Source organism: Oncorhynchus keta, chromosome 18 (assembly GCF_023373465.1).
Source record: "Oncorhynchus keta strain PuntledgeMale-10-30-2019 chromosome 18, Oket_V2, whole genome shotgun sequence".
In the NCBI taxonomy this organism is placed as follows: Eukaryota; Metazoa; Chordata; class Actinopteri; order Salmoniformes; family Salmonidae; genus Oncorhynchus; species Oncorhynchus keta.
In genome coordinates this window covers 54,851,326-54,877,762 of record NC_068438.1, presented here as the reverse complement: position 1 = coordinate 54,877,762, position 26,437 = coordinate 54,851,326, and the positions used below count along the sequence as shown (strand labels likewise).

Here is a 26,437-nt window from a genome sequence, read left to right as displayed (position 1 = left end):
TTTTAAAGGTATTCTTGTTGTTAATCCCACCGCAGTGTCCGATTTCAAATAGGATTTATGGCGAAAGCAGCACATGTTATGTTAGGTCACCAACAAGCCACAGAATAAACACAGCCATTTTCCTAGCCAAAGTAGAGATAAAATGAATCACTAACCTTTGATGATCTTCATCAGATGACACTCATAGAACTTCATGTTACACAATACATGTATGTTTTGTTTGATAAAGTTCATATTTATATAAAAAAATCTGAGCTTACATTGGCGCGTTACGTTCACTAGTTCCAAAAACATCCAGTGAGTTTGCATAGCCACATCGATTCAACAGAAATACTCATCATAAATGTAGATGATAATACAAGTTATACACATGGAATTATAGATATACCTCTCCTTAACCTGTTAGTCCACTAGGGGCATTATTTCATTTTTGGATAAAAAGACGTGCCCGTTTTAAGCGCAATATTTTGTCACGAAAAGATGCTCGACTATGCTTGGAATTGATAGTTTTGGAAAGAAGACACTCTGACGTTTCCAGAACTGCAAAGATTTTCACTGTGAGTGCCGTTGAACAAAAGCTTCAGGCAAAACCAAGATGTTTGAGCGCCCAGGAAATGAACAGGATTTCTGAAGCTACGTTTTCCATGATCGCCTTATATGGCTGTGAATGCGACAGGAATGAACGGACACTTTCTATCGTTTCCCAAGGTGTCTGCAGCATTGTGACGTATTTGTAGGCATATCATTGGAAGATTGACCATAAGAGACTACAATTGCCAAGTGTCCCGCACGGTGTCTGCGTGGAAATTGGTGCGCAAAAGTCAGCTACCAGTATTTTTCCATCCGAATCAGAGAAGAATGCAGGCTTCCAGGGACGGCATTTCAATGAAGAGATATATGACAAAACACCTTGAGGATTGATTCAAACAACGTTTTCCATGTTTCAGTCGATATTATGGAGTTAATTCGGAAAAAAGTTTGACGTGTAGGTGACTGAATTTTCGGTTAGTTTCGGTAGCCAAATGCATAGTAACAAAACGGAACGTTGTGTCCTACACAAGAATCTTTCAGGAAAAACTGGACATCTGCTATGTAACTGAGAGTCTCCTCATTGAAACATCTGAAGTTCTTCAAAGGTAAATTATTTTATTTGATCCCTTTGCTGTTTTTTGTGAATATGTTGCGTGCTAAATGCTAACGCTAAATGCTAAGCTAGCTATCACCACTCTTACACAAATTATTGATTTTCTCTGGTTCTAAAGCATATTTTGAAAATCTGAGACGACAGGATTGTTAAGAAAAGGATAAGCTTGAGAGCAGGCATATTTATTTCATTTGCGATTTTTAGAAATCGCTAACGTTGCGTTATGGTAATGAGCTTGAGGCTGTAGTAACGCGACCGCATGCGGGATGGGGGCGGACTATGAGGTTAATGCAACCGCTGTGTCAGATTTCAAAAAAACTTTACGGAAAAAGCAAACCATGCAATAATCTGAGATGGCGCTCAGAACAATCAAGTCAAAATAGCCGCCATGTTGCAGTCAACATAAACCATAAATTACATGCTAAATATTCCCTTACCTTTGATGATCTTCATCAGAATGCACTCCCAGGAATCCCAGGTCCACAATAAATGCTTGATTTGTTAGATAATGTCCGTTATTTATGTCCAATTAGCTACTTGTGTTAGCGCGTTTGGTATACATATCCAAACCCTCGTTCTGGTCAGCATTACGTCGGACAAAAACTTCAAAAAGTTATATTACAGGTCGAAGGAAGAAACATTTCAAACTAATTACAGAATCAATCATTAAGATGTTTTTATCATTAATCTTCAATAAAGTTCCAACCGGAGTATTCCTTTGTGTCTTGATGAGCAATGGAACGCAGGTCGCTGTCATGTGGAATGCGTGTGACCAGAAAATGGCTGACTGCCAGACACCTGATTCATTCTGCTGTCATTCAGTCCCACAACACAGTAGAAGCCTCATTCAAATATCTTCTACATTTCTATATGTCATTCATATCTCAAGGGGATTTCAATGGGAACTGTGTTGAGTACATACCAGCCCCAGATTTCTCACTTCCTGTTTTGATTTCTCCTCAGGTTTTTGCCTGCCATATGAGTTCTGTTATACTCACAGACATAATTCAAACAGTTTTAGAAACTTCAGAGTGTTTTCTATCCAATACTACTAATATGCAAATATTAGCAACAGAGACTGAGGAGCAGGCCGTTTACTTTGGGCACCTTATTCATACAAGATACTCAATACTGCCCACCAGCCAAAAGAGTAGAACACTGAACGCCTCATATAGACTGAGACATGACACTCACATTTCCTGTTGGGTTTGAGGTTGCGATTTATAGGTGGTGGTGTGACGTCACTCAGCCTCCCCGGTCGGTGACACAGCGAGGCGGTACTTCCCTTCCGGGCAGGTAGTGTGGCTGAGAACCCTGGGAAGTCAAAGTGGTGCGGCCCGGGGCTCATGGGGATGTAGATATTTTTGGGGCTGTCCGCCTGGGCGGCGTTGAGGGGAGATGAGCCTGGGTTCATAGGCACATAGTTGTCCTCCGAGTCGCCACTGTCCGAACGTGTCAGAGGGGCCTTTGTTCTCTGACAAGAAACAGACAGGAAAGTCATGGGGACTTGATCATCTCCGACATCATTATCTTAGATATGCAGTCATAATTGTGGGAAAAACAAAGAAAACAATCAGAAATCAACAACATGGTAAAAATCAGTTCAAAGGGGCCTCGTTTATCAATCATGCGTAAGGCACAAATCTGTGTATAAACCATTTCTTCGGAGCATTTCCAAGCAGAGTGATCAAGATGTCTGTTACTAGTCCAACGCTCTAACCACTAGGTTACCAGCCGCCCCCATTTCCAAGCAGAGTGTGAGATGTATCAAGGTGTCTGTTACTAGTCCAACGCTCTAACCACTAGGTTACCCTGCCGCCCCCATTTCCAAGCAGAGTGTGAGATGTATCAAGATGTCTGTTACTAGTCCAACGCTCTAACCACTAGGTTACCCTGCCACCCCATTTCCAAGCAGAGTGTGAGATGTATCAAGGTGTCTGTTACTAGTCCAACGCTCTAACCACTAGGCTACCAGCCGCCCCCATTTCCAAGCAGAGTGTGAGATGTATCAAGGTGTCTGTTACTAGTCCAACGCTCTAACCACTAGGTTACCAGCCGCCCCCATTTCCAAGCAGAGTGTGAGATGTATCAAGGTGTCTGTTACTAGTCCAACACTCTAACCACTAGGCTACCCTGGTGGGTATTAGACCCTTTGTTATGAGACTCAAAATTTATCTTGATTTCAATTTCCATCGATCAAAAACCAAGCCATGAAGTTGACAGAATTTCCCGTAGAGTTCCAAGACAGGATTGTGTCGAGGAAAATTTATTGGGAAGGGTACCAAAATATTTCTGCAGCATTGAAGGTCCCCAAGAACACAGTGGCCTCCATCATTCTTAAAATTGAAGAAGTTTGGAACCACCAAGAATCTTCCTAGAGCTGGCTGCCTGGACAAACTGATCAATCGGGGGAAAAGGACCTTGGTCAGGGAGGTGACCAAGAACCTGATGGTCACTCTGACAGAGCTCCTGACAGAGACAACCATCTCTGCAGCACTCCACCAAACAGGAGCAGGACTAGGCTTGAGGGAAAAATAAATAAACAGTTGAGTATTTTTGTCTGAAAGTCTCACCAGGTAAGAACTGAAGCCATCGTTGACACACTCCACAGATTGGCCTTGGTTGTTGAAATAGATCGGACGGTGATGGCTGCTGGTCTCAAATGAACACCCTGGGGAGAGAGGAGAGGAGAGGAGAGGGAAGAGGAGAGGGAAAGGAGAGGAGAGGGAAGAGGAGAGGAGAGGGAAAAGGAGAGGGAAGAGGAGAGGGAAAGGAGAGGAGTGGGAAAAGGAGAGGGAAGAGGAGAGGAGAGGGAAAAGGAGAGGGAAGAGGAGAGGGAAAAGGAGAGGGAAGAGGAGAGGAGAGGGGAAGGGAGAGGGAATAGGAGAGGAAAGGAGAGGGAAAAGGAGAGGGGAGAGGAGAGGAGAGGGGAAAGGAGAGGGAAGAGGAGAGGAGAGTGAAAAGGAGAGGGAAGAGGAGAGGGAAAAGGAGAGGAGAGGGGAAAGGAGAGGGAAGAGGAGAGGAGAGGGAAAAGGAGAGGGAAGAGGAGAGGGAAAAGGAGAGGAGAGGGGAAAGGAGAGGGAAGAGGAGAGGGAAAGGAGAGGAGAGGGAAAGGAGAGGGAAGAGGAGAGGGAAAGGAGAGGGAAGAGGAGAGGGAAAAGGAGAGGAGAAGGAAGAGGAGAGGGAAAAGGAGAGGAGAGGGGAGAGGAGAGGGAAGAGGAGAGGAGAGGGAAGAGGAGAGGGAAGATGAGAGGAGAGAGAATAGGAGAGGAGAGGGGAAAGGAGAGGGAATAGGAGAGGGAAGAGGAGAGGGAAAGGAGAGGAGAGGAGAGGGAAGAGGAGAGGGAAAGGAGAGGAGAGGGAAAAGGAGAGGGAAGAGGAGAGGGAAAAGGAGAGGAGAGGGAAAGGAGAGGGAAAGGAGAGGGAAGAGGAGAGGGAAGAGGAGAGGGAAGAGGAGAGGAGAGGGAAGAGAGGAGAGGAGAGAATAGGAGAGGGAATAGGAGAGGGAAGAGGAGAGAGAAAGGAGAGGAGAGGAGAGGGGAAAGGAGAGGGAAGAGGAGAGGGAAGAGGAGAGGAAAAGGAGAGGAGAGGGAAGAGGAGTGGAGAGGAGAGGGGAGGAGAGGAGAGGGGAAAGGAGAGGGAATAGGAGAGGGAAGAGGAGAGGGAAAGGAGAGGAGAGGGAAGAGGAGTGGAGAGGAGAGGGGAGGAGAGGAGAGGGGAAAGGAGAGGGAAAGGAGAGGGAAGAGGAGAGGGAAAAGGAGAGGGAAGAGGAGAGGAAAAAGGAGAGGGAAGAGGAGAGGAGAGGGAAGAGGAGAGGAGAGGGGAAAGGAGAAGCAATAGGAGAGGAAAGGAGAGGGAAAAGGAGAGGGAAGAAGGGAAAGGAGAGGGAAGAGGAGAGGGAAGAGGAGGAGAGGAAAAGGAGAGGGAAGGAGGGAAAAGGAGGAAGAGGAGAGGGAAGAGGAGAGGAGAGGGAAAAGGAGAGGGAAGAGAGAGGGAAAAGGAGAGGAGGAAAGGAGAGGGAAGAGGAGGAGGAGGGAAAGGAGAGAGGAAAGAGAGAGGAGAGGGAAAGGAAGGAGAGGGGAAAGGAGAGGGAAGAGAGGGAAAGGAGAGGAGAGGGGAAAGGAGAAAGAGGAGAGGGAAAGGAGGGAGAGGGAAGAGGGAGGGAAGAGGGAAAAGGATGAGGGAGGGAAAAGGGAGAGGAGAGGGAAGAGGAGGGAAAGGGAAAAGGAGAGGAGAGGGGAAAGGAGAGGAAGGGAAAGGAGAGGGGAAAGGAGAGGGGAAGAGGAGAGAGAGAGGAGAGAGAGGGAAGAGGAGAGGAGGAGAGGGAGGGAGAGGGAGAGGAGAGGGAGAGGAGAGGAGGAGGAGAGGGGAAAGGAGGAGAGGAAAGGAGAGGAGAAAGGAGGGGAAAGGAGAGGAGAGGGAAAGAGGAGAGGAGAGGGAAGAGAGAGGGGAGGAGAGGGAAGAGAGGGAAGAGGAGAGGAGAGGAGAGGGAAAGGAGAGGAGAGGAAGAGGAGAGGGAGAGAGGAGAGGGAAGAGGAGAGGGAAGAGGAGAGGGAAAAGGAGAGGAGAGGAAGGGGAGGAGAGGGAAGAGGAGAGGGGAAAAGGAGAGGAGAAGGAGAGGGAAGAGGAGAGGGAAAAGGAGAGGAGAAAAAGGAGGGAAGGGAGAGGAGAGGGAAGAGAGGAGAGGGAAAGGAGAGGAATAGGAGAGGAAAAGAGGAAAAGGAGAGGGAAGAGGAGAGGGAAAAGGAGAGGGAAGAGGAGAGGGAAGAGGAGAGGGAGAGAGAGAAAGGAGAAGGGGAAAGGAGAAAGGAGAGGAGAGGGAAGAGGAGAGGAGAGGGAAGAGGAGAGGAGAGGGGAAAGGAGAGGGAATAGGAGAGGGAAGAGGAGAGGGAAGAGGAGAGGAAAAGGAGGAGAGGGAAGAGGAGAGGGAAGGGGAGGAGAGGGAAAAGGAGAGGGAATAGGAGAGGAAGAGGAGAGGGAAAGGAGAGGAGAGGGAAGAGGAGGGAGAGGAGAGGGAGGAGGAGAGGGAAAGGAGAGGGAAAGGAGAGGGAAGAGGAGGGAAAAGGAGAGGGAAGAGGAGAAAAGGAGAGGGAAGAGGAGAGGGAAAAGGAGAGGAAGAGGAGAGGAGAGGGAAAAAGGAGGGAATAGGAGAGGAAAGAGGAGAGGAAAAGGAGAAGGAGAGGGAAAAGGAGAGGGAAGAGGAAAGGAGGAAGGAGAGGGAAAGGAGAGGGAAAAGGAGAGGGAATAGGAGAGGGAGGGAAAAGGAGAGGAATAGAGAGGAAGAGGAGAGGAGAAAAAGGAGGAAGAGGAGAGGGAAAAGGAGAGAGGGGAAAGGAGAGGGAAGAGGAGAAAAGGAGAGGGGAGGGGAGAGGGAATGGGAGAGGGAAAGAGGAGAGGAGAGGGAAAATGAGAGGAGAGGGAAAAGGAGAGGAAGAGGAGAGGGAAAGGAGAGGAGAGGGGAAGAGGAGAGGGAGAGGAGAGGGAAAAGGAGAGGAGAGGGAGAGAGGAGAGGAGAAAGGGAGAGGGAAGAGGAGAGGGAAAGGAAAAGGAGAGGGAAAGGGAAAAGGAGAGGAGAGGGGAAAGGAGAGGAGAGGGAAAGGAGAGGGGAAAGGAGAGGGGAAAGGAGAGGAGAAGGAGGGAAGAGGAGAGGAGAGGGAGAGGAGAGGAGAGGAGAGGAGAGGAGAGGAGAGGAGAGGGAAGGAGGAGAGGAGAGGAGAGGGAAAGGAGGGAGAGGGAAAGGAGAGGAGAGGGAAAGGAGAGGAGAGGAAAGGAGAGGGGAAAGGAGAGGGAAAGGAGAGGAGAGGAGAGGAAGAGGAGAGAGGGGAAGAGGAGAGGAGAGGAGAGAGAGGAGAGGAGAGGAGAGGAGAGGAGAGGAGAGGAGAGGAGAGGAGAGGAGAGGGGAAAGGAGTGGAGAGGGAAGGGGAGAGAGGAGAGGAGAGAGGAGAGGGAAGAGGAGAGGAGAGGGAAGAGGAGAGGGAAGAGGAGAGGAGAGAATTATCATCCTCATCATCACATAACAGAGGCGAGTTTGGTTTATCTAAACCCACACGGTCTGTTTCCATTTGAAACTAACTTGTGTTTCTGCTCCAAAACAGAACAAACGTTGTGATGCTGAATTTAACAAATGACACCCTATCCCCTATTTAGCACACTAATATTGACTGGGGCCCATAGGGCACTGTAGAGCACTAAATAGGGATTAGGGTGCAATTTGGGAGTCACAATCTTATGAGAGTGTGGCCCTGGCCGTGGGCAGCACAGACGGAGGGCGAAGACACAGAGCAACAGGGGTCAAAGTTGACTTCCTGTCTCTGTGTGTCTGTTCCAGCCTTCGCCCAGGACGGCCTAGCTCAGAGCAACACACACACACACACACACGCACATACACACACGCACACGCACACACGCACACACACGGCAGCTCAAACAGAGCAGAAAACACTGTGTACAGAGAGTGAGAGAGGCCAGGCATAATGAAAGAGAGAGAGGCCAGGCATTATGAATGAGAGAGACCAGGAATTGTGAGAGAGAGAGACCAGGAATTGTGAGAGAGAGAAAGACCAGGCATTGTGAGAGAGAGAGAGGCCAGGCATTATGACAGAGAGAGAGAGAGGGAGGGAGAGAGACAGAGAGAGAGAGAGAGAGACAGAGAGAGAGAGAGAGAGACTGAGAGAGAGAGAGAGAGAGAGAGAGAGAGAGGAGAGAGAGAGAGAGAGAGAGAGAGAGAGAGAGAGAGAGAGTAGATAGACAGAGAGAGAGAGAGAGACAGAGAGAGAGAGAGAGAGAGAGAGAGAGACAGAGACAGAGACAGAGAGACAGAGACAGAGAGACAGAGACAGAGAGACAGAGAGAGAGAGAGAGAGAGAGAGAGACAGAGAGAGACAGAGAGAGACAGAGAGAGAGACAGAGAGAGAGAGAGAGAGAGAGAGAGAGAGAGAGAGACAGAGACAGAGACAGAGACAGAGACAGAGAGAGAGAGAGAGAGAGAGAGAGAGAGAGAGAGAGAGAGACAGAGAGAGAATCTTATTCGCCCAATAAAAATAAACAAACATCAAATACAAATCTTAGGATGGATTACCAGAACCCACTGTATTACCAGAACCCACTGGATTACCAGAACCCACTGTATTACCAGAACCCACTGGATTACCAGAACCCACTGGATTACCAGAACCCACTGGATTACCAGAACCCACTGGATTACCAGAACCCACTGGATTACCAGAACCCACTGGATTAGCAGAACCCACTGGATTACCAGAACCCACTGGATTACCAGAACCCTCTGGATTAGCAGAACCCACTGTATTACCAGAACCCACTGGATTACCAGAACCCACTGGATTGTGAGAACCCACTGGATTGCCAGAACCCACTGGATTACCAGAACCCACTGGATTACCAGAACCCACTCCAATTACATTGAATGAACTACAGGACAACAAACAAACCCTCCAACCCGAAAGGCCTGTGGTGTTGATGGTATCCTCAATGAAATGATCAAATATACAGACAACAAATTCTAATTGGCTATACTGAATCTCTTTAACATCATCCTCAGCTCTGGCATCTTCCTCGATATTTGGAACCAAGGAGTGATCACCCCAATCCACAAAAGTGGAGACAAATTTGACCCCAATAACTACCGTGGGATAAGCATGAACATCAACCTTGGGGAAATCCTCTGCGTTATCATTAACAGCAGACTCATACCATTATCATTAACAGCAGACTCATACCATTATCATTAACAGCAGACTCATACCATTATCATTAACAGCAGACTCATACCATTATCATTAACAGCAGACTCATACCATTATCATTAACAGCAGACTCATACCATTATCATTAACAGCAGACTCATACCATTATCATTAACAGTAGACTCATACCATTATCATTAACAGCAGACTCATACCATTATCATTAACAGCAGACTCATACCATTATCATTAACAGCAGACTCATACCATTATCATTAACAGCAGACTCATACCATTATCATTAACAGCAGACTCATACCATTATCATTAACAGCAGACTCATACCATTATCATTAACAGCAGACTCATACCATTATCATTAACAGCAGACTCATACCATTATCATTAACAGTAGACTCATACCATTATCATTAACAGTAGACTCATACCATTATCATTAACAGCAGACTCATACCATTATCATTAACAGCAGACTCCTACATTTCCTCAGTGAAAACAACGTACTGAGCAAATGTCAAATAGGCTTTTCACCAAATTACCGTACGACATGTATTCACCCTGCACTCCCTAACTGACAACCAAACAAACCAAAACAAAGGCAAAGTCTTCTCATGCTTTGTTGATTTAAAAACAACGTTTAACTCAATTTGGCACGAGGGTTATATAAATGGATGGAAAGTGGTGTTGGGGGAAAAACATATGACATTATAAAATCCATGTACACAAACAACAAGTGTTCGGTTAAAATTGGCAACAAAAAAACAAACAGATTTTTTCAACAGGGCCGTGGGGTGAGACAGGGATGCAGCTTAAGCCCCACCCTCTTCAACATATATATCAACGAATTGGCACTAGAGGGCACTAGAACAGTCTGCAGCACCCGGCCTTCATCCTGCTAGAATCTGAAGTCTAATGTTTAACGATCTGAGAAAAAGGCAATAGGGGCCTTCAATGCCATCAAAATGAATTTATAAAATTTGACATACCAATTAGGATCTGGCTAAAAAATACTTGAATCAATTATAGAACCCATTGCCCTTTATGGTTGTGAGGTCTGAGGTCTGCTCACCAATCAATAATTCACATATTGGGACAAACAACAAATTGAGACTCTGCATGTAGAATTCTGCAACAATATCCTCCATCTACAACATAAAACACCAAATAACGCATGCAGAGCAGAATTAGGCCGATACCCGCTAATTATAAAAATCCAGAAAAGAGCCGTTAAATTCTACAACCATCTAAAAGGAAGTGATTACCAAACCTTCCATAACAAAGCCAGCACCTGGAGAAGAGACCCCTAAGCAAGCTGGTCCTAGGGCTCTGTTCACAAACACAAACAGACCACACAGATCCCCAGGACAGCAACACAATTAGAACTAACCAAATCATGAGAAAACAAAAATATAATTACTTGACACATTGGAAAGAATTGAGCAAAAAACAGAGCAAACTAGAATGCTATTTGGCCCTAAACAGAGAGTACACAGTAGCAGAATACCTGACCAATGTGACTGACCCAACATTAAGGAAATCTTTGACTATGTACAGACTCAGTGAGGATTGCCTTGCTATTGAGAAAGGCCACCATAGGCAGACCTGGCTCTCAAGAGAAGACAGGCTATGTGCTCACTGCTCACAAAATGAGCTGGAAACTGAGCTGCACTTCCTAACCTCCTGCCGAATGTATTTGAGACATTACACAGACCCAGAAATAGTTCGAAATCAAATCCAATTTTGATAAACTTCCTTATCTACTGGGTAAAATATGACATTTGAAATGTCTTTATTAATATATATATATATTTCACCTTTATTTAACCAGGTAGGACAGTTGAGAACAAGTTCTCATTTATAACTGCGACCTGGCCAAGATAAAGCAAAGCAGTGAGACACAAACAACAACACAGAGTTACACATAAACAAACATACAGTCAATAACACAATAGAAAAAATGTATGTACAGTGTGTGCAACTGAAGTAAGATTAGGGAGGTAAGGCAATAAATAGGCCACAGAGGTGAAATAATTACAATTTAGCAATTAACACTGGAGTGAATAGATGTGCAGATGATGATGTGCAAGTAGAGATACTGGGGTGCAAAAGAGCAAGAAGATAAATAACAATATGGGGATGAGGTAGTTGTGTGGGCTATTTACAGATGGGCTGTGTACAGGTACAGTGATCGGTAAGCTGCTCTGACAGCTGATGCTTAAAGTTAGAGAGGGAGATATGAGACTCCAGCTTCAGAGAGTTTTTGCAATTCGTTCCAGTCATTGGCAGCAGAGAACTGGAAGGAAAGGCGTCCAAAGGAAGTGTTGGCATTGGGGATGACAAGTGAGATATACCTGCTGGAGCACGTGCTACAGGTGGGTGTTACTATGGTGACCAGTGAGCTGAGATAAGGCAGGGCTTTACCTAGCGACAAAATACTTATAGATGACCTGGAGCCAGAGGGTTTGGCGGTGAATATTAAGCGAGGGCCAGCTAACAAGAGCATACAGGTCGCAGTGGTGGGTAAGTATATGGGGCTTTAGTGACAAAACAGATGGCACTGTGATAGACTGCATCCAATTCGCTGAGTAGAGTGTTGAAGGCTATTTTGTAAATGACATCGCCGAAGTCTAGGATCGGTAGGATGGTCAGTTTTACGAGGGTACGTTTGGAAGCATGAGTGAAGAATGCTTTGTTGTGAAATAGGAAGCTGATTCTAGATGTAATGTTGAATTGGAGATGCTTAATGTGAGTCTGGAAGGAGAGTTTACAGTCCAACCAGACACCTAGGTATTTGTAGTTGTACACATATTCTAAGTCAGAGCCGTCCAGAGTAGTGATGCTGGACAGGTGCGGGCAGTGATCGATTGAAGAGCATGTATTTGGTTTTACTTGCGTTTAAGAGCAGTTGGAGGCCACGGAAGGAGAGTTGTATGGCATTGAAGCTCGTCTGGAGGTTAGTTAACACAGTGTCCAAAGAAGGGCCAGAAATATACAGAATGGTGTCGTCTGCGTAGTGGTGGATCAGAGAATCACTAGCAGCAAGAGCAACATCATTGATATATACAGAGAAAAGATTCGGCCTGAGAATTGAACCCTGTGACACCCACATAGAGAACAGGCCCTCCGATTTGACACACTGAACTCTGAGAAGTAGTTGGTGAACCAGGCGAGGCAGTCATTTGAGAAACCAAGGCTGTTGAGTCTGCTGATAAGAATGTGGTGATTGACAGAGTCGAAAGCCTTGGCCAGGTCGATGAATACGGCTGCACAGTAATGTCTCTTATCGATGGCGGTTATGATGTCGTTTAGTACCTTGAGTGTGCCTGAGGTGCACCCGTGACCGGCTCAGAAACCGGATTGCACAGCGGAGAAGGTACGGTGGGATTCTAAATGGTCAGTGATCTGTTTAACTTGGCTTTCGAAGACCTTAGAAAGGCATGGTAGGATAGATATAGGTCTGTAGCAGTTTGGGTCTAGAGGCAGGGCAGGGCAGGATGGATATAGGTCTGTAACAGTTTGGGTCTAGAGGCAGGGCAGGATGGATATAGGTCTGTAACAGTTTGGGTCTAGAGTGTCTCCCTTTTTGAAGAGGGGGATGACCGCTGCATCTTTCCAATCTTTAGGGATCTCAGACGATACGAAAGAGAGGTTGAACAGGCTAGTAATAGGGGTTGCAACAATTGCGGCGGATAATTTTAGGAAAGAGAGGGTCCAGATTGTCTAGTCCAGCTGATTTGTAGGGATCCAGATTTTGCAGCTTATTCTTTTGGAACTTTTGTATGTGTAGTATTGTGTAATATTTACTTGTTTATTATCTATTTCACTTACTTTGCCAATGTTTCCCATGCAAATAAACCTCTTAAATTGAAATTGAAATTGAATTGAGAGAGAGAGAGAGAGAGAGAGAGAGAGAGAGAGAGAGGCCAGGCACTATGTATGAGAGAGAGAGAGAGAGAGAGAGAGAGAGAGAGAGAGAGAGATGTAGTTTGGTAGAAGGAGAGAGATGTAGTTGACAGTAGTTTGGTAGAAGGAGAGAGATGTAGTTTGGTAGAAGTCCCTCTGTTTAGCTTGGTTAGGTAGCAGCTAAATAAAGAGAAGGAGAGAGAGAACCAGTCCCTCTGTGTAGCTTGGTTAGGTAGCAGCTAAATAAAGAGGAGGAGAGAGAGAACCAGTCCCTCTGTTTAGCTTGGTTAGGTAGCAGCTAAATAAAGAGAAGGAGAGAGTTGTAGTACCTCGATGTAACCTGCTGTTCTCCACGGCAGGCAGAGTGTTCCTCCTGGGTATAACCGACACAGTCGTGGTCACCTCTCCATTCTGCAGTGACCCCAGACAGCCCCCGCTCTCTGACCCCTGGCTGGGCTTGGGGGGCCGTGGAGGGGGTCCACTAGATGACTCGGAGCCAGACGGCGTCACGTTGTGGTTCTTATCGAACGTCCGGGGGATCTGGTAGAACGATCCGGGCGGGGTCGGGAGGTCGTAGTTGTCAGTCTGCCGGTCGTTGCTACGCTCGTTGCTGTGGTTATGGTCATTGCTGTGTCGGTCGTTACTGTGGTTACGGTCGTTGCCGGTGGCCAGGGTGTTGCAAGGCGTCTTGAAGGTGTACAGCTTTGTAAAGAAGAGAGAGACACCCCACAGAGCCCCAGGACAGCAACACAGTTAGAACCAACCAAATCATGTTGATGCCTGATGCTGCATCCACTCTCTCTTAGCTGAGAGAGAGAGAGAGAGAGAGAGAGAGAGAGAGAGAGAGAGAGAGAGAGAGAGAGAGAGAGAGAGAGAGAGAGAGAGAGAGAGAGAGAGAGAGAGAGAGAGAGAGAGAGAGAGAGAGAGAGAGAGAGAGAGAGAGAGAGAGAGAGAGAGAGAGAGAGAGAGAGAGAGAGAGAGAGAGAGAGAGAGAGAGAGAGAGAGAGAGTGACCTGTTGCCACGAGAAAAGGGCAACCAGTGAAGAACAAACACCATTGTAAATACAACCCATATTTATGCTTATTTATTTTATCTTGTGTCCTTTAATTATTTGTACATTGTGTATATATATATAATATGACATTTGTAATCTTTACTGTTTTTAAACTGTTGTATGTGTAATGTTTACTGTTAATTTTTGTTGTTTTTCACTTTATATATTCACTTTGTATGTTGTCTATCACTTGCTTTGGCAATGTTAACACATGTTTCCCATGCCAATAAAGCCCTTGAATTGAATTGAAATTGAATTGACAGAGAGAGACAGAGAGAGAGAGAGAGACAGAGAGAGAGATAGAGAAAGAGAGAGAGAGAGAAAGAGAGACAGAGAGAGAGAGAGAGAGAGAGACAGAGAGAGAGAGAGAGAGAGAGAGAGAGAGAGAGAGAGAGAGAGAGAGAGAGAAAGAGAGAGAGAGACAGAGAGAGAGACAGAGAGAGAGAGAGACAGAGACACAGAGACACAGAGACACAGAGACAGAGACAGAGAGAGACCTAAGCAGATCACGAGAAAACAAAAAATAATTACTTGACACATTGGAAAGAATTAACAAAAAAACAGAGCAAACTAGAATACCTGACCACTGTGACTGACCCAACATTTAAGGAAAGCTTTGACTATGTACAGACTCAGTGAGCATAGCCTTGCTATTGAGAAAGGTCGCCGTAGGCAGACATGGCTCTCAAGAGAAGACAGGCTATGTGCACACTGCCCACAAAATGAGGTGGAAACTGAGCTGCACTTCCTAACCTCCTGCCCAATGTATGACCATATCAGAGAGACATATTTCCCTCAGATTACACAGATCCACAAAGAATTCGAAAACAAATCCAATTTTGATAAACTCCCAGATCTACTGGGTGAAATACCACAGTGTGACATCACAGCAGCAAGATGTGTGACCCGTTGCTATATATATATATATATATATATTTCTGTTGCCACAAGAAAAGGTCAACCAGTGAAGAACAAACAACATTGTAAATACAACCCATATTTATTATTTTCTTGAACATAATATGTAATTTGAAATATCTTTATTATTTTGGAACTTCTGTTAATTCATATTATGTTGTTTATTATTTACTTCATTTGCTTTTTTGCTTGTTAACAAATGTTTCTCTATAATAAAGCCCATTAAATAGAAATTGAATCAATAGAGAAAGTGAGAATAAATAAATAAAATATAATATAATAAAATAAGTCAAAGGTAAAGTGTAACATAAAATAATAATAATAATAATCTAAGTTAAAGAACACCAACCTCCTCATTCTCCTGCTGATCCATGTCTCCCAGGCGACTATGATCTGAGGGCCCCTCAGAGCTGTACCCCCTGGGTAGCACGTAGCCCTCCTGGGGGGAGTCTGGCCGTGTGGAGGACCTGGGCCCGACCGCAGAGGCCAGTTGGTGCTTGCCAGGTTTGGGCAGGCTGTAGAAGCCATGCAGCTGGGCGCCCATCCCGTTCAGACAGTGAGAGAAACCATGGGAGAACTTCTGCACCGCCGAGTCACTGCCCACAAACAGATTGCTACTGTGCTGTACCTGGGAGAAACTGGCACTCCTGGAGGAGTCAGACAAACATATGGAGAGGAGACACACACGCACGCACGCACGCACACACACACACACACACACACACACACACACACACACACACACCACACACACACACACACACACACACACACACACACACACACACACACACACACACACACACACACACACACACACACACACACACACACACACACACGTCAGTCTTTATTGTGCCTACCCATCCTCCACCAGGCAAAACAGAAGTTCTGACAGACAGGACGACATCTGCCATGCCAATCTCTGTCATGCCAATCTCTGCCATGCCAATCTCTGCCATGCCAATCTCTGCCATGCCAATCTCTGCCATGCCAATCTCTGCCAGCAGCTCTCAGTCACATATTAACGGCACATTATTCGCTCCGAGTGGAAGTTTCCCCTAGGTACAGACCCCAATCCTAACCGTGACCATGAGTGGGGGGAAATACCCATCAGCATTTAGGGGGCAACTTCACACTACACTAAATTACTCCCTGTTAATATTGAATATCCCTGCAGTTACCCAAATCCGCCACTAGGGGGGAGTACAGTTCCTTCTGACATCGACACAGACAAATGAAGTGTTCCTCACTGCGTCTGGTTTTTGGATAAACAGAGGAAGCTCTGAAACAACTCTATGACATCTCAACACAGAGATGGAGTTGGGCTGGAGGTAGAAGACACAGAACTAGGATTCGATTGGCTGACCCCAAAATCTTAATATTCCAACATGTAACTTTTTTGGGCGTTAGTGACCATAGAAATATGAGTTATAGATCTGCGATTCTCATTTTAAAGCCAGTTTTAAGAAGCTATGTTCTATGTGCACTATTTCTGTGCTTCCTGTTATTAAGTTTCGTTTTTGCGTCTTTTCCTTTCGGTTTTGTACAGCAGCTTCAAACAGCTGGAAATACAATATTTTTGCTTATAGAAAATATTTTTCTAATCCAATCCAATTTTATTTGTCGAATAGAACCTTACCGTGAAATGAAACTTACCAACAATAAAAATAAGTGTTGAGTAAAAAATAGATAAGTAAATAATATGAAATAAAAGTAAGACATAATTAAAGAGGAGTAAATAACAATAGTGAGTCTTTATACAGGGGGGGTACTGGTACAGAGTCAATGTGGAGGCTATATACAGGGGGTACAGAGTCAATGTGGAGGCTATATACAGGGTGTTACGGTACTGAGTCAATGTGGAGGCTATATACAGGGAGTACAGAGTCAATGTGGAGGCTATATACAGGGTATTACGGTACAGAGTCAATGTGGAGGCTATATACAGGGTATTACGGTACAGAGTCAATGTGGAGGCTATATACAGGGTGTTACGGTACAGAGTCAATGTGGAGGCTATATACAGGGGTACCAGTACAGAGTCAATGTGGAGACTATATACAGGGAGTACAGAGTCAATGTGGAGACTATATACAGGAGTACAGAGTCAATGTGGAGGCTATATACAGGGTATTACGGTACAGAGTCAATGTGGAGACTATATACAGGGTGTTACGGTACAGAGTCAATGTGGAGGCTATATACAGGGTATTACAGTACAGAGTCAATGTGGAGGCTATATACAGGGTATTACGGTACAGAGTCAATGTGGAGGCTATATACAGGGAGTACAGAGTCAATGTGGAGGCTATATACAGGGAGTACAGAGTCAATGTGGAGGCTATATACAGGGTATTACGGTACAGAGTCAATGTGGAGACTATATACAGGAGTACAGAGTCAATGTGGAGGCTATATACAGGGTATTACGGTACAGAGTCAATGTGGAGGCTATATACAGGGGTACCAGTACAGAGTCAATGTGGAGGCTATATACAGGGTGTTACGGTACAGAGTCAATGTGGAGGCTATATACAGGGTATTACGGTACAGAGTCAATGTGGAGGATATATACAGGGGTACAGAGTCAATGTGGAGGCTATATACAGGGTGTTACGGTACAGAGTCAATGTGGAGGCTATATACAGGGGGTACCAGTACAGAGTCAATGTGGAGACTATATACAGGGAGTACAGAGTCAATGTGGAGACTATATACAGGGAGTACAGAGTCAATGTGGAGGCTATATACAGGGTATTACGGTACAGAGTCAATGTGGAGACTATATACAGGGTGTTACGGTACAGAGTCAATGTGGAGGCTATATACAGGGTATTACAGTACAGAGTCAATGTGGAGGCTATATACAGGGTATTACGGTACAGAGTCAATGTGGAGGCTATATACAGGGAGTACAGAGTCAATGTGGAGGCTATATACAGGGTGTACAGAGTCAATGTGGAGGCTATATACAGGGAATTACGGTACAGAGTCAATGTGGAGGCTATATACAGGGTATTACGGTACAGAGTCAATGTGGAGGCTATATACAGGGGGTACCAGTACAGAGTCAATGTGGAGGCTATATACAGGGTGTTACGGTACAGAGTCAATGTGGAGGCTATATACAGGGTATTACGGTACAGAGTCAATGTGGACGCTATATACAGGGGGTACCAGTACAGAGTCAATGTGGAGGCTATATACAGGGTGTTACGGTACAGAGTCAATGTGGAGGCTATATACAGGGTATTACGGTACAGAGTCAATGTGGAGGCTATATACAGGGGGTACCAGTACAGAGTCAATGTGGAGACTATATACAGGGAGTACAGAGTCAATGTGGAGGCTATATACAGGAGTACAGAGTCAATGTGGAGGCTATATACAGGGTATTACGGTACAGAGTCAATGTGGAGGCTATATACAGGGTATTACGGTACAGAGTCAATGTGGAGGCTATATACAGGGTGTTACGGTACAGAGTCAATGTGGAGGCTATATACAGGGTATTACGGTACAGAGTCAATGTGGAGGCTATATACAGGGTATTACGGTACAGAGTCAATGTGGAGGCTATATACAGGGGTACCAGTACAGAGTCAATGTGGAGACTATATACAGGGAGTACAGAGTCAATGTGGAGGCTATATACAGGGAGTACAGAGTCAATGTGGAGGCTATATACAGGGTATTACGGTACAGAGTCAATGTGGAGGCTATATACAGGGTATTACGGTACAGAGTCAATGTGGAGGCTATATACAGGGGTACCAGTACAGAGTCAATGTGGAGGCTATATACAGGGTGTTACGGTACAGAGTCAATGTGGAGGCTATATACAGGGTATTACGGTACATAGTCAATGTGGACGCTATATACAGGGGGTACCAGTACAGAGTCAATGTGGAGGCTATATACAGGGTATTACGGTACAGAGTCAATGTGGAGGCTATATACAGGGTATTACGGTACAGAGTCAATGTGTGGAGGCTATATACAGGGTATTATGGTACAGAGTCAATGTGGAGGCTATATACAGGGTATTACGGTACAGAGTCAATGTGAAGGCTATATACAGGGTATTACGGTACAGAGTCAATGTGGAGGCTGTATACAGGGTGTTACGGTACAGAGTCAATGTGGAGGCTATATACAGGGTGTTACGGTACAGAGTCAATGTGGAGGCTATATACAGGGGGTACCGGTACAGAGTCAATGTGGAGGCTATATACAGGGGTACTGGTACAGAGTCAATGTGGAGGCTATATACAGGGGGTACCGGTACAGAGTCAATGTGGAGGCTATATACAGGGGTACAGAGTCAATGTGGAGGCTATATACAGGGTATTACGGTACAGAGTCAATGTGGAGGCTATATACAGGGGTACAGAGTCAATGTGGAGGCTATATACAGGGGTACAGAGTCAATGTGGAGGCTATATACAGGGGTACCGGTACAGAGTCAATGTGGAGGCTATATACAGGGGTACCGGTACAGAGTCAATGTGGAGGCTACATACAGGGGTACCAGTACAGAGTCAATGTGGAGGCTATATAGGGGGTACCGGTACAGAGTCAATGTGGAGGCTATATACAGGGTATTACGGTACAGAGTCAATGTGGAGACTATATACAGGGTATTACGGTACAGAGTCAATGTGGAGGCTATATACAGGGTGTTACGGTACAGAGTCAATGTGGAGGCTATATACAGGGGTACCGGTACAGAGTCAATGTGGAGGCTATATACAGGGGGTACTGGTACAGAGTCAATGTGGAGGCTATATACAGGGGTACCGGTACAGAGTCAATGTGGAGGCTATATACAGGGGGTACTGGTACAGAGTCAATGTGGAGGCTATATACAGGGGGTACCGGTACAGAGTCAATGTGGAGGCTATATACATGGGGTACAGAGTCAACGTGGAGGCTATATACAGGGTATTACGGTACAGAGTAAATGGGGAGGCTATATACAGGGGTACAGAGTCAATGTGGAGGCTATATACAGGGGGTACAGAGTCAATGTGGAGGCTATATACAGGGGTACCGGTACAGAGTCAATGTGGAGGCTATATACAGGGGTACCGGTACAGAGTCAATGTGGAGGCTACATACAGGGGTACCAGTACAGAGTCAATGTGGAGGCTATATAGGGGGCACCGGTACAGAGTCAATGTGGAGGCTATATACAGGGTGTACCGGTACAGAGTCAATGTGGAGGCTATATACAGGGAGTACCAGTACAGAGTCAATGTGGAGGCTATATACAGGGGTACCAGTACAGAGTCAATGTGGAGACTATATACAGGGGGTACCGGTACAGAGTCAATGTGGAGGCTATATACAGGGGTACCGGTACAGAGTCAATGTGTGGAGGCTATATACAGGGTATTACGGTACAGAGTCAATGTGGAGGCTATATACAGGGTATTACGGTACAGAGTCAACGTGGAGGCTATATACAGGGTATTACGGTACAGAGTCAATGTGGAGGCTATATACAGGGTATTACGGTACAGAGTCAATGTGGAGGCTATATACAGGGTATTACGGTACAGAGTCAATGTGGAGGCTATATACAGGGTATTACGGTACAGAGTCAATGTGGAGGCTATATACAGGGGGTACCGGTACAGAGTCAATGTGGAGGCTATATACAGGGGGTACCGGTACTGAGTCAGTGTGGAGGTTATATACAGGGGTACCGGTACAGAGTCAATGTGGAGGCTATATACAGGGTATTACAGTACAGAGTCAATGTGGAGGCTATATACAGGGTATTACGGTACAGAGTCAATGTGGAGGCTATATACAGGGGTACCAGTACAGAGTCAATGTGGAGACTATATACAGGGAGTACAGAGTCAATGTGGAGGCTATATACAGGGAGTACAGAGTCAATGTGGAGGCTATATACAGGGTATTACGGTACAGAGTCAATGTGGAGGCTATATACAGGGTATTACGGTACAGAGTCAATGTGGAGGCTATATACAGGGTATTACGGTACAGAGTAAATGTGGAGGCTATATACAGTGGGTACCAGTACAGAGTCAATGTGGAGGCTATATACAGGGTGTTACGGTACAGAGTCAATGTGGAGGCTATATACAAGGTATTACGGTACAGAGTCAATGTGGACGCTATATACAGGGTGTTACGGTACAGAGTCAATGTGGAGGCTATATACAGGGTGTTACGGTACAGAGTCAATGTGGAGGCTATATACAGGCTATTACGGTACAGAGTCAATGTGGAGGCTATATACAGGGTATTACGGTACAGAGTCAATGTGTGGAGGCTATATAAAGGGTATTACGGTACAGAGTCAATGTGGAGGCTATATACAGGGTATTACGGTACAGAGTCAATGTGGAGGCTATATACAGGGTATTACGTTACAGAGTCAATGTGAAGGCTATATACAGGGTATTACGGTACAGAGTCAATGTGGAGGCTATATACAGGGTGTTACGGTACAGAGTCAATGTGGAGGCTATATACAGGGTATTACGGTACAGAGTCAATGTGGAGGCTATATACAGGGTATTACGGTACAGAGTCAATGTGGAGGCTATATACAGGGTGTTACGGTACAGAGTCAATGTGGAGGCTATATACAGGGGTACCAGTACAGAGTCAATGTGGAGACTATATACAGGGGTACCGGTACAGAGTCAATGTGGAGGCTATATACAGGGGGTACCGGTACAGAGTCAATGTGTGGAGGCTATATACAGGGTATTACGGTACAGAGTCAATGTGGAGGCTATATACAGGGTATTACGGTACAGAGTCAATGTGGAGGCTATATACAGGGTATTACGGTACAGAGTCAATGTGGAGGCTATATACAGGGTATTACGGTACAGAGTCAATGTGGAGGCTATATACAGGGTGTTACGGTACAGAGTCAATGTGGAGGCTATATACAGGGGGTACGGTACAGAGTCAATGTGGAGGCTATATACAGGGGTACGGGTACAGAGTCAATGTGGAGGCTATATACAGGGGTACCGGTACAGAGTCAATGTGGAGGCTATATACAGGGGGTACAGAGTCAATGTGGAGGCTATATACAGGGTATTACGGTACAGAGTCAATGTGGAGGCTATATACAGGGGTACAGATTCAATGTGGAGGCTATATACAGGGGTACAGAGTCAATGTGGAGGCTATATACAGGGGTACCGGTACAGAGTCAATGTGGAGGCTATATACAGGGGTACCGGTACAGAGTCAATGTGGAGGCTATATACAGGGTGTACCGGTACAGAGTCAATGTGGAGGCTATATACAGGGGTACCAGTACAGAGTCAATGTGGAGGCTATATACAGGGGTACCAGTACAGAGTCAATGTGGAGGCTATATACAGGGGTACCAGTACAGAGTCAATGTGGAGGCTATATACAGGGGGTACCGGTACAGAGTCAATGTGGAGGCTATATACAGGGGGTACCGGTACAGAGTCAATGTGGAGGCTATATACAGGGGTACCGGTACAGAGTCAATGTGGAGGCTATATACAGGGGGTACCGGTACAGAGTCAATGTGGAGGCTATATACAGGGGGTACCGGTACAGAGTCAATGTGGAGGCTATATACAGGGGGTACCGGTACAGAGTCAATGTGGAGGATATATACAGGGGGTACCGGTACAGAGTCAATGTGGAGGCTATATACAGGGGGTACCGGTACAGAGTCAATGTGGAGGATATATACAGGGGGTACCGGTACAGAGTCAATGTGGAGGCTATATACAGGGGGTACCGGTACAGAGTCAATGTGGAGGCTATATACAGGGGGTACCGGTACAGAGTCAATGTGGAGGCTATATACAGGGTGTACCGGTACAGAGTCAATGTGGAGGCTATATACAGGGTGTACCGGTACAGAGTCAATGTGGAGGCTATATACAGGGGGTACCGGTACAGAGTTAATGTGGAGGCTATATACAGGGGTACCAGTACAGAGTCAATGTGGAGGCTATATACAGGGGGTACCAGTACAGAGTCAATGTGGAGGCTATATACAGGGGTACCAGTACAGAGTCAATGTGGAGGCTATATACAGGGGGTACCGGTACAGAGTCAATGTGGAGGCTATATACAGGGGGTACCGGTACAGAGTCAATGTGGAGGCTATATACAGGGGGTACCGGTACAGAGTCAATGTGGAGGCTATATACAGGGGTATTACGGTACAGAGTCAATGTGGAGGCTATATACAGGGGGTACCGGTACAGAGTCAATGTGGAGGCTATATACAGGGGGTACCGGTACAGAGTCAATGTGGAGGCTATATACAGGGGGTACCAGTACAGAGTCAATGTGGAGGCTATATACAGGGTGTACCGGTACAGAGTCAATGTGGAGGCTATATACAGGGGGTACCGGTACAGAGTCAATGTGGAGGCTATATACAGGGGGTACCGGTACAGAGTCAATGTGGAGGCTATATACAGGGGGTACCGGTACAGAGTCAATGTGGAGGCTATATACAGGGGGTACCAGTACAGAGTCAATGTGGAGGCTATATACAGGGTGTACCGGTACAGAGTCAATGTGGAGGCTATATACAGGGGGTACCGGTACAGAGTCAATGTGGAGGCTATATACAGGGTGTACCGGTACAGAGTCAATGTGGAGGCTATATACAGGGGGTACCGGTACAGAGTCAATGTGGAGGCTATATACAGGGTGTACCGGTACAGAGTCAATGTGGAGGCTATATACAGGGGGTACCGGTACAGAGTCAATGTGGAGGCTATATACAGGGGGTACCGGTACAGAGTCAATGTGGAGGCTATATACAGGGGGTACAGAGTCAATGTGGAGGCTATATACAGGGGGTACCAGTACAGAGTCAATGTGGAGGCTATATACAGGGTGTACCGGTACAGAGTCAATGTGGAGGCTATATACAGGGTGTACCGGTACAGAGTCAATGTGGAGGCTATATACAGGGGGTACCGGTACAGAGTCAATGTGGAGGCTATATACAGGGGGTACCAGTACAGAGTCAATGTGGAGGCTATATACAGGGGGTACCAGTACAGAGTCAATGTGGAGGCTATATACAGGGGGTACCAGTACAGAGTCAATGTGGAGGCTATATACAGGGGTACCGGTACAGAGTCAATGTGGAGGCTATATACAGGGGTACCGGTACAGAGTCAATGTGGAGGCTATATACAGGGGGTACCGGTACAGAGTCAATGTGGAGGCTATATACAGGGTATTACAGTACAGAGTCAATGTGGAGGCTATATACAGGGGGTACCGGTACAGAGTCAATGTGGAGGCTATATACAGGGGGTACCGGTACAGAGTCAATGTGGAGGCTATATACAGGGGTACCAGTACAGAGTCAATGTGGAGGCTATATACAGGGTGTACCGGTACAGAGTCAATGTGGAGGCTATATACAGGGGGTACCGGTACAGAGTCAATGTGGAGGATATATACAGGGGTACCGGTACAGAGTCAATGTGGAGGCTATATACAGGGGTACCGGTACAGAGTCAATGTGGAGGCTATATACAGGGGGTACCAGTACAGAGTCAATGTGGAGGCTATATACAGGGTGTACCGGTACAGAGTCAATGTGGAGGCTATATACAGGGTGTACCGGTACAGAGTCAATGTGGAGGCTATATACAGGGGGTACCAGTACAGAGTCAATGTGGAGGCTATATACAGGGGTACCAGTACAGAGTCAATGTGGAGGCTATATACAGGGGTACCAGTACAGAGTCAATGTGGAGGCTATATACAGGGTGTACCGGTACAGAGTCAATGTGGAGGCTATATACAGGGGGTACCAGTACAGAGTCAATATGGAGGCTATATACAGGAGGTACCAGTACAGAGTCAATGTGGAGGCTATATACAGGGGGTACCAGTACAGAGTCAATGTGGAGGCTATATACAGGGTATTACGGTACAGAGTCAATGTGGAGACTATATACAGGGTGTTACGGTACAGAGTCAATGTGGAGGCTATATACAGGGGGTACCAGTACAGAGTCAATGTGCGGGGGCACCGGGTTAATGGAGGTAATTGAGGTAATATGTAGGTAGTCAGTTGTAGAGTTAAAGAGACTATGGATATCTAATAAAACTGAGAGTAGCAGCAATGTAAAAGAGGGGGGATGGGCAATTCAAATGAGTAGCCATTTGATTAGCTGTTCAGGAGTCATATGGTTAGAATCTGTTAAGACGCCGTTTGGACCTAGACTTGGCGCTCCGGTACTGCGTGCTGTGTGGTAGCAGATAGAACTGTCTATGACTGGAGTGGCTGGAGTCTTTTACAATTGTTAGGGCCTTCCTCTGACACCGCCTGGTATAGAGATCCTGGATGGCAGGAAGCTTGGCCCCGGTGATGTACTGGGCCGTTCGCACTACCCTCTGTAGCGCCTTACGGTCGAATGCAGAGCAGTTGCCATGCCAGGCAGTGATGCAAACGGTCATGATGCTCTCGATGGTGCAGCTGTAGAACCTTTTGAGAATCTCAGGCCCCATGCCAAATCTTTTCAGTCTCCTGAGGGTGTCAGGAGACTGTCTTGGTGTGTTTTGGACCATTCCAGTTTGTTGTTGATGTGGACACCAAGGAACTTGAAGCTCTCAACCTGCTCCACTACAGCCCCGTCGATGAGAATGGGGGCGTGCTCGGTCCTCCTTTTCCTGTCGTCCACAATCATCTCCTTAGTCTTGATCATGTTGAGGGAGAGGTTGTTGTATTCTGGCACCACACGGCCAGATCTCTGACCTCCTCCCTATAGGCTGTCTCGTCGTTGTCGGTGATCAGGCCTACCACTGTTGTGTCGTCAGCAAACTTAATGATGGTGTTGGAGTCGTGCTTGGCTACGCAGTCGTGGGTGAACAGGGAGTACAGAAGGGGACTGAGAACGCACCCCTGAGGGGCCAACCTTGTTGAGGATCAGCGTGGCGGATGTGTTGTTATCTACCCTCACCACCTGGGGGAGGCCTATCAGGAAGTCCAGGATCCAGTTGCAGAGGGAGGTGTTTAGTCCCAGGGTCCTTAGCTTAGTGATGAGCTTTGAGGACACTATGGTGTTGAACACTGAGCTGTAGTCAATGAACAGCATTCTCACATAGGTGTTCCTTTTGTCCAGGTGGGAAAGGGCAGTGTGGAGTGCTGTATAGATTGCATCATCTGTGGATCTGTTGGTGCAGTATGCAAATTGGAGTGGGTCTAGGATTTCTGGGATAATGGTATTGATGTGAGCCATGACCAGCATTTCAAAGCACTTCATGGCTACAGACATTAGTTCGTACAATGACTCTCTACACTATGTTTGCTTGTTTTGTCACAGACTGAAATTCAAATTTTATCAACCAGAAAATTGCAGAGCAATTTCTGCATAGTTCATCTTCAACATTGATTAATTATATCCATAATGAACAGGAGGGCTGGCCCAGGACTGGGGGAGGAAATCCAGGAGAATGGAAGGAGGGAGCCAACACAGTCAACCCTAACAGCCCACAGCAGAGACAGTCAGCCCTAACAGCAGAGACAGTCAGCCCTAACAGCAGAGACAGTCAGCCCTAACAGTAGAGACAGTCAGCCCTAACAGCAGAGACAGTCAGCCCTAACAGCAGAGACAGTCAGCCCTAACAGCAGAGACAGTCAGCCCTAACAGCAGAGACAGTCAGCC

General features: G+C 46.3%; 1 protein-coding gene across 4 annotated transcripts in view; it reads right to left on the bottom strand.

Moving 5' to 3' along the window:
- gab2 (GRB2-associated binding protein 2) overlaps positions 1–26,437 on the bottom strand; it is a 117,357-nt gene that overhangs the window by 30,097 nt on the left and 60,823 nt on the right. For all 4 annotated transcript variants that reach the window (XR_008068986.1, XM_052468719.1, XM_052468720.1 and 1 more), the window contains exons 4-7: positions 15,097–15,394; positions 13,104–13,476; positions 3,718–3,815; positions 2,339–2,618 (exon numbers count right to left, since the gene is read on the bottom strand). Coding sequence is in view for 3 of the 4 variants with exons in the window: in XM_052468719.1 (XP_052324679.1) it covers positions 2,339–2,618; positions 3,718–3,815; positions 13,104–13,476; positions 15,097–15,394 (1,049 nt within the window). In the remaining variant the exon portion in view is untranslated. The remainder of the gene's footprint in view (positions 1–2,338; positions 2,619–3,717; positions 3,816–13,103; positions 13,477–15,096; positions 15,395–26,437) is intronic.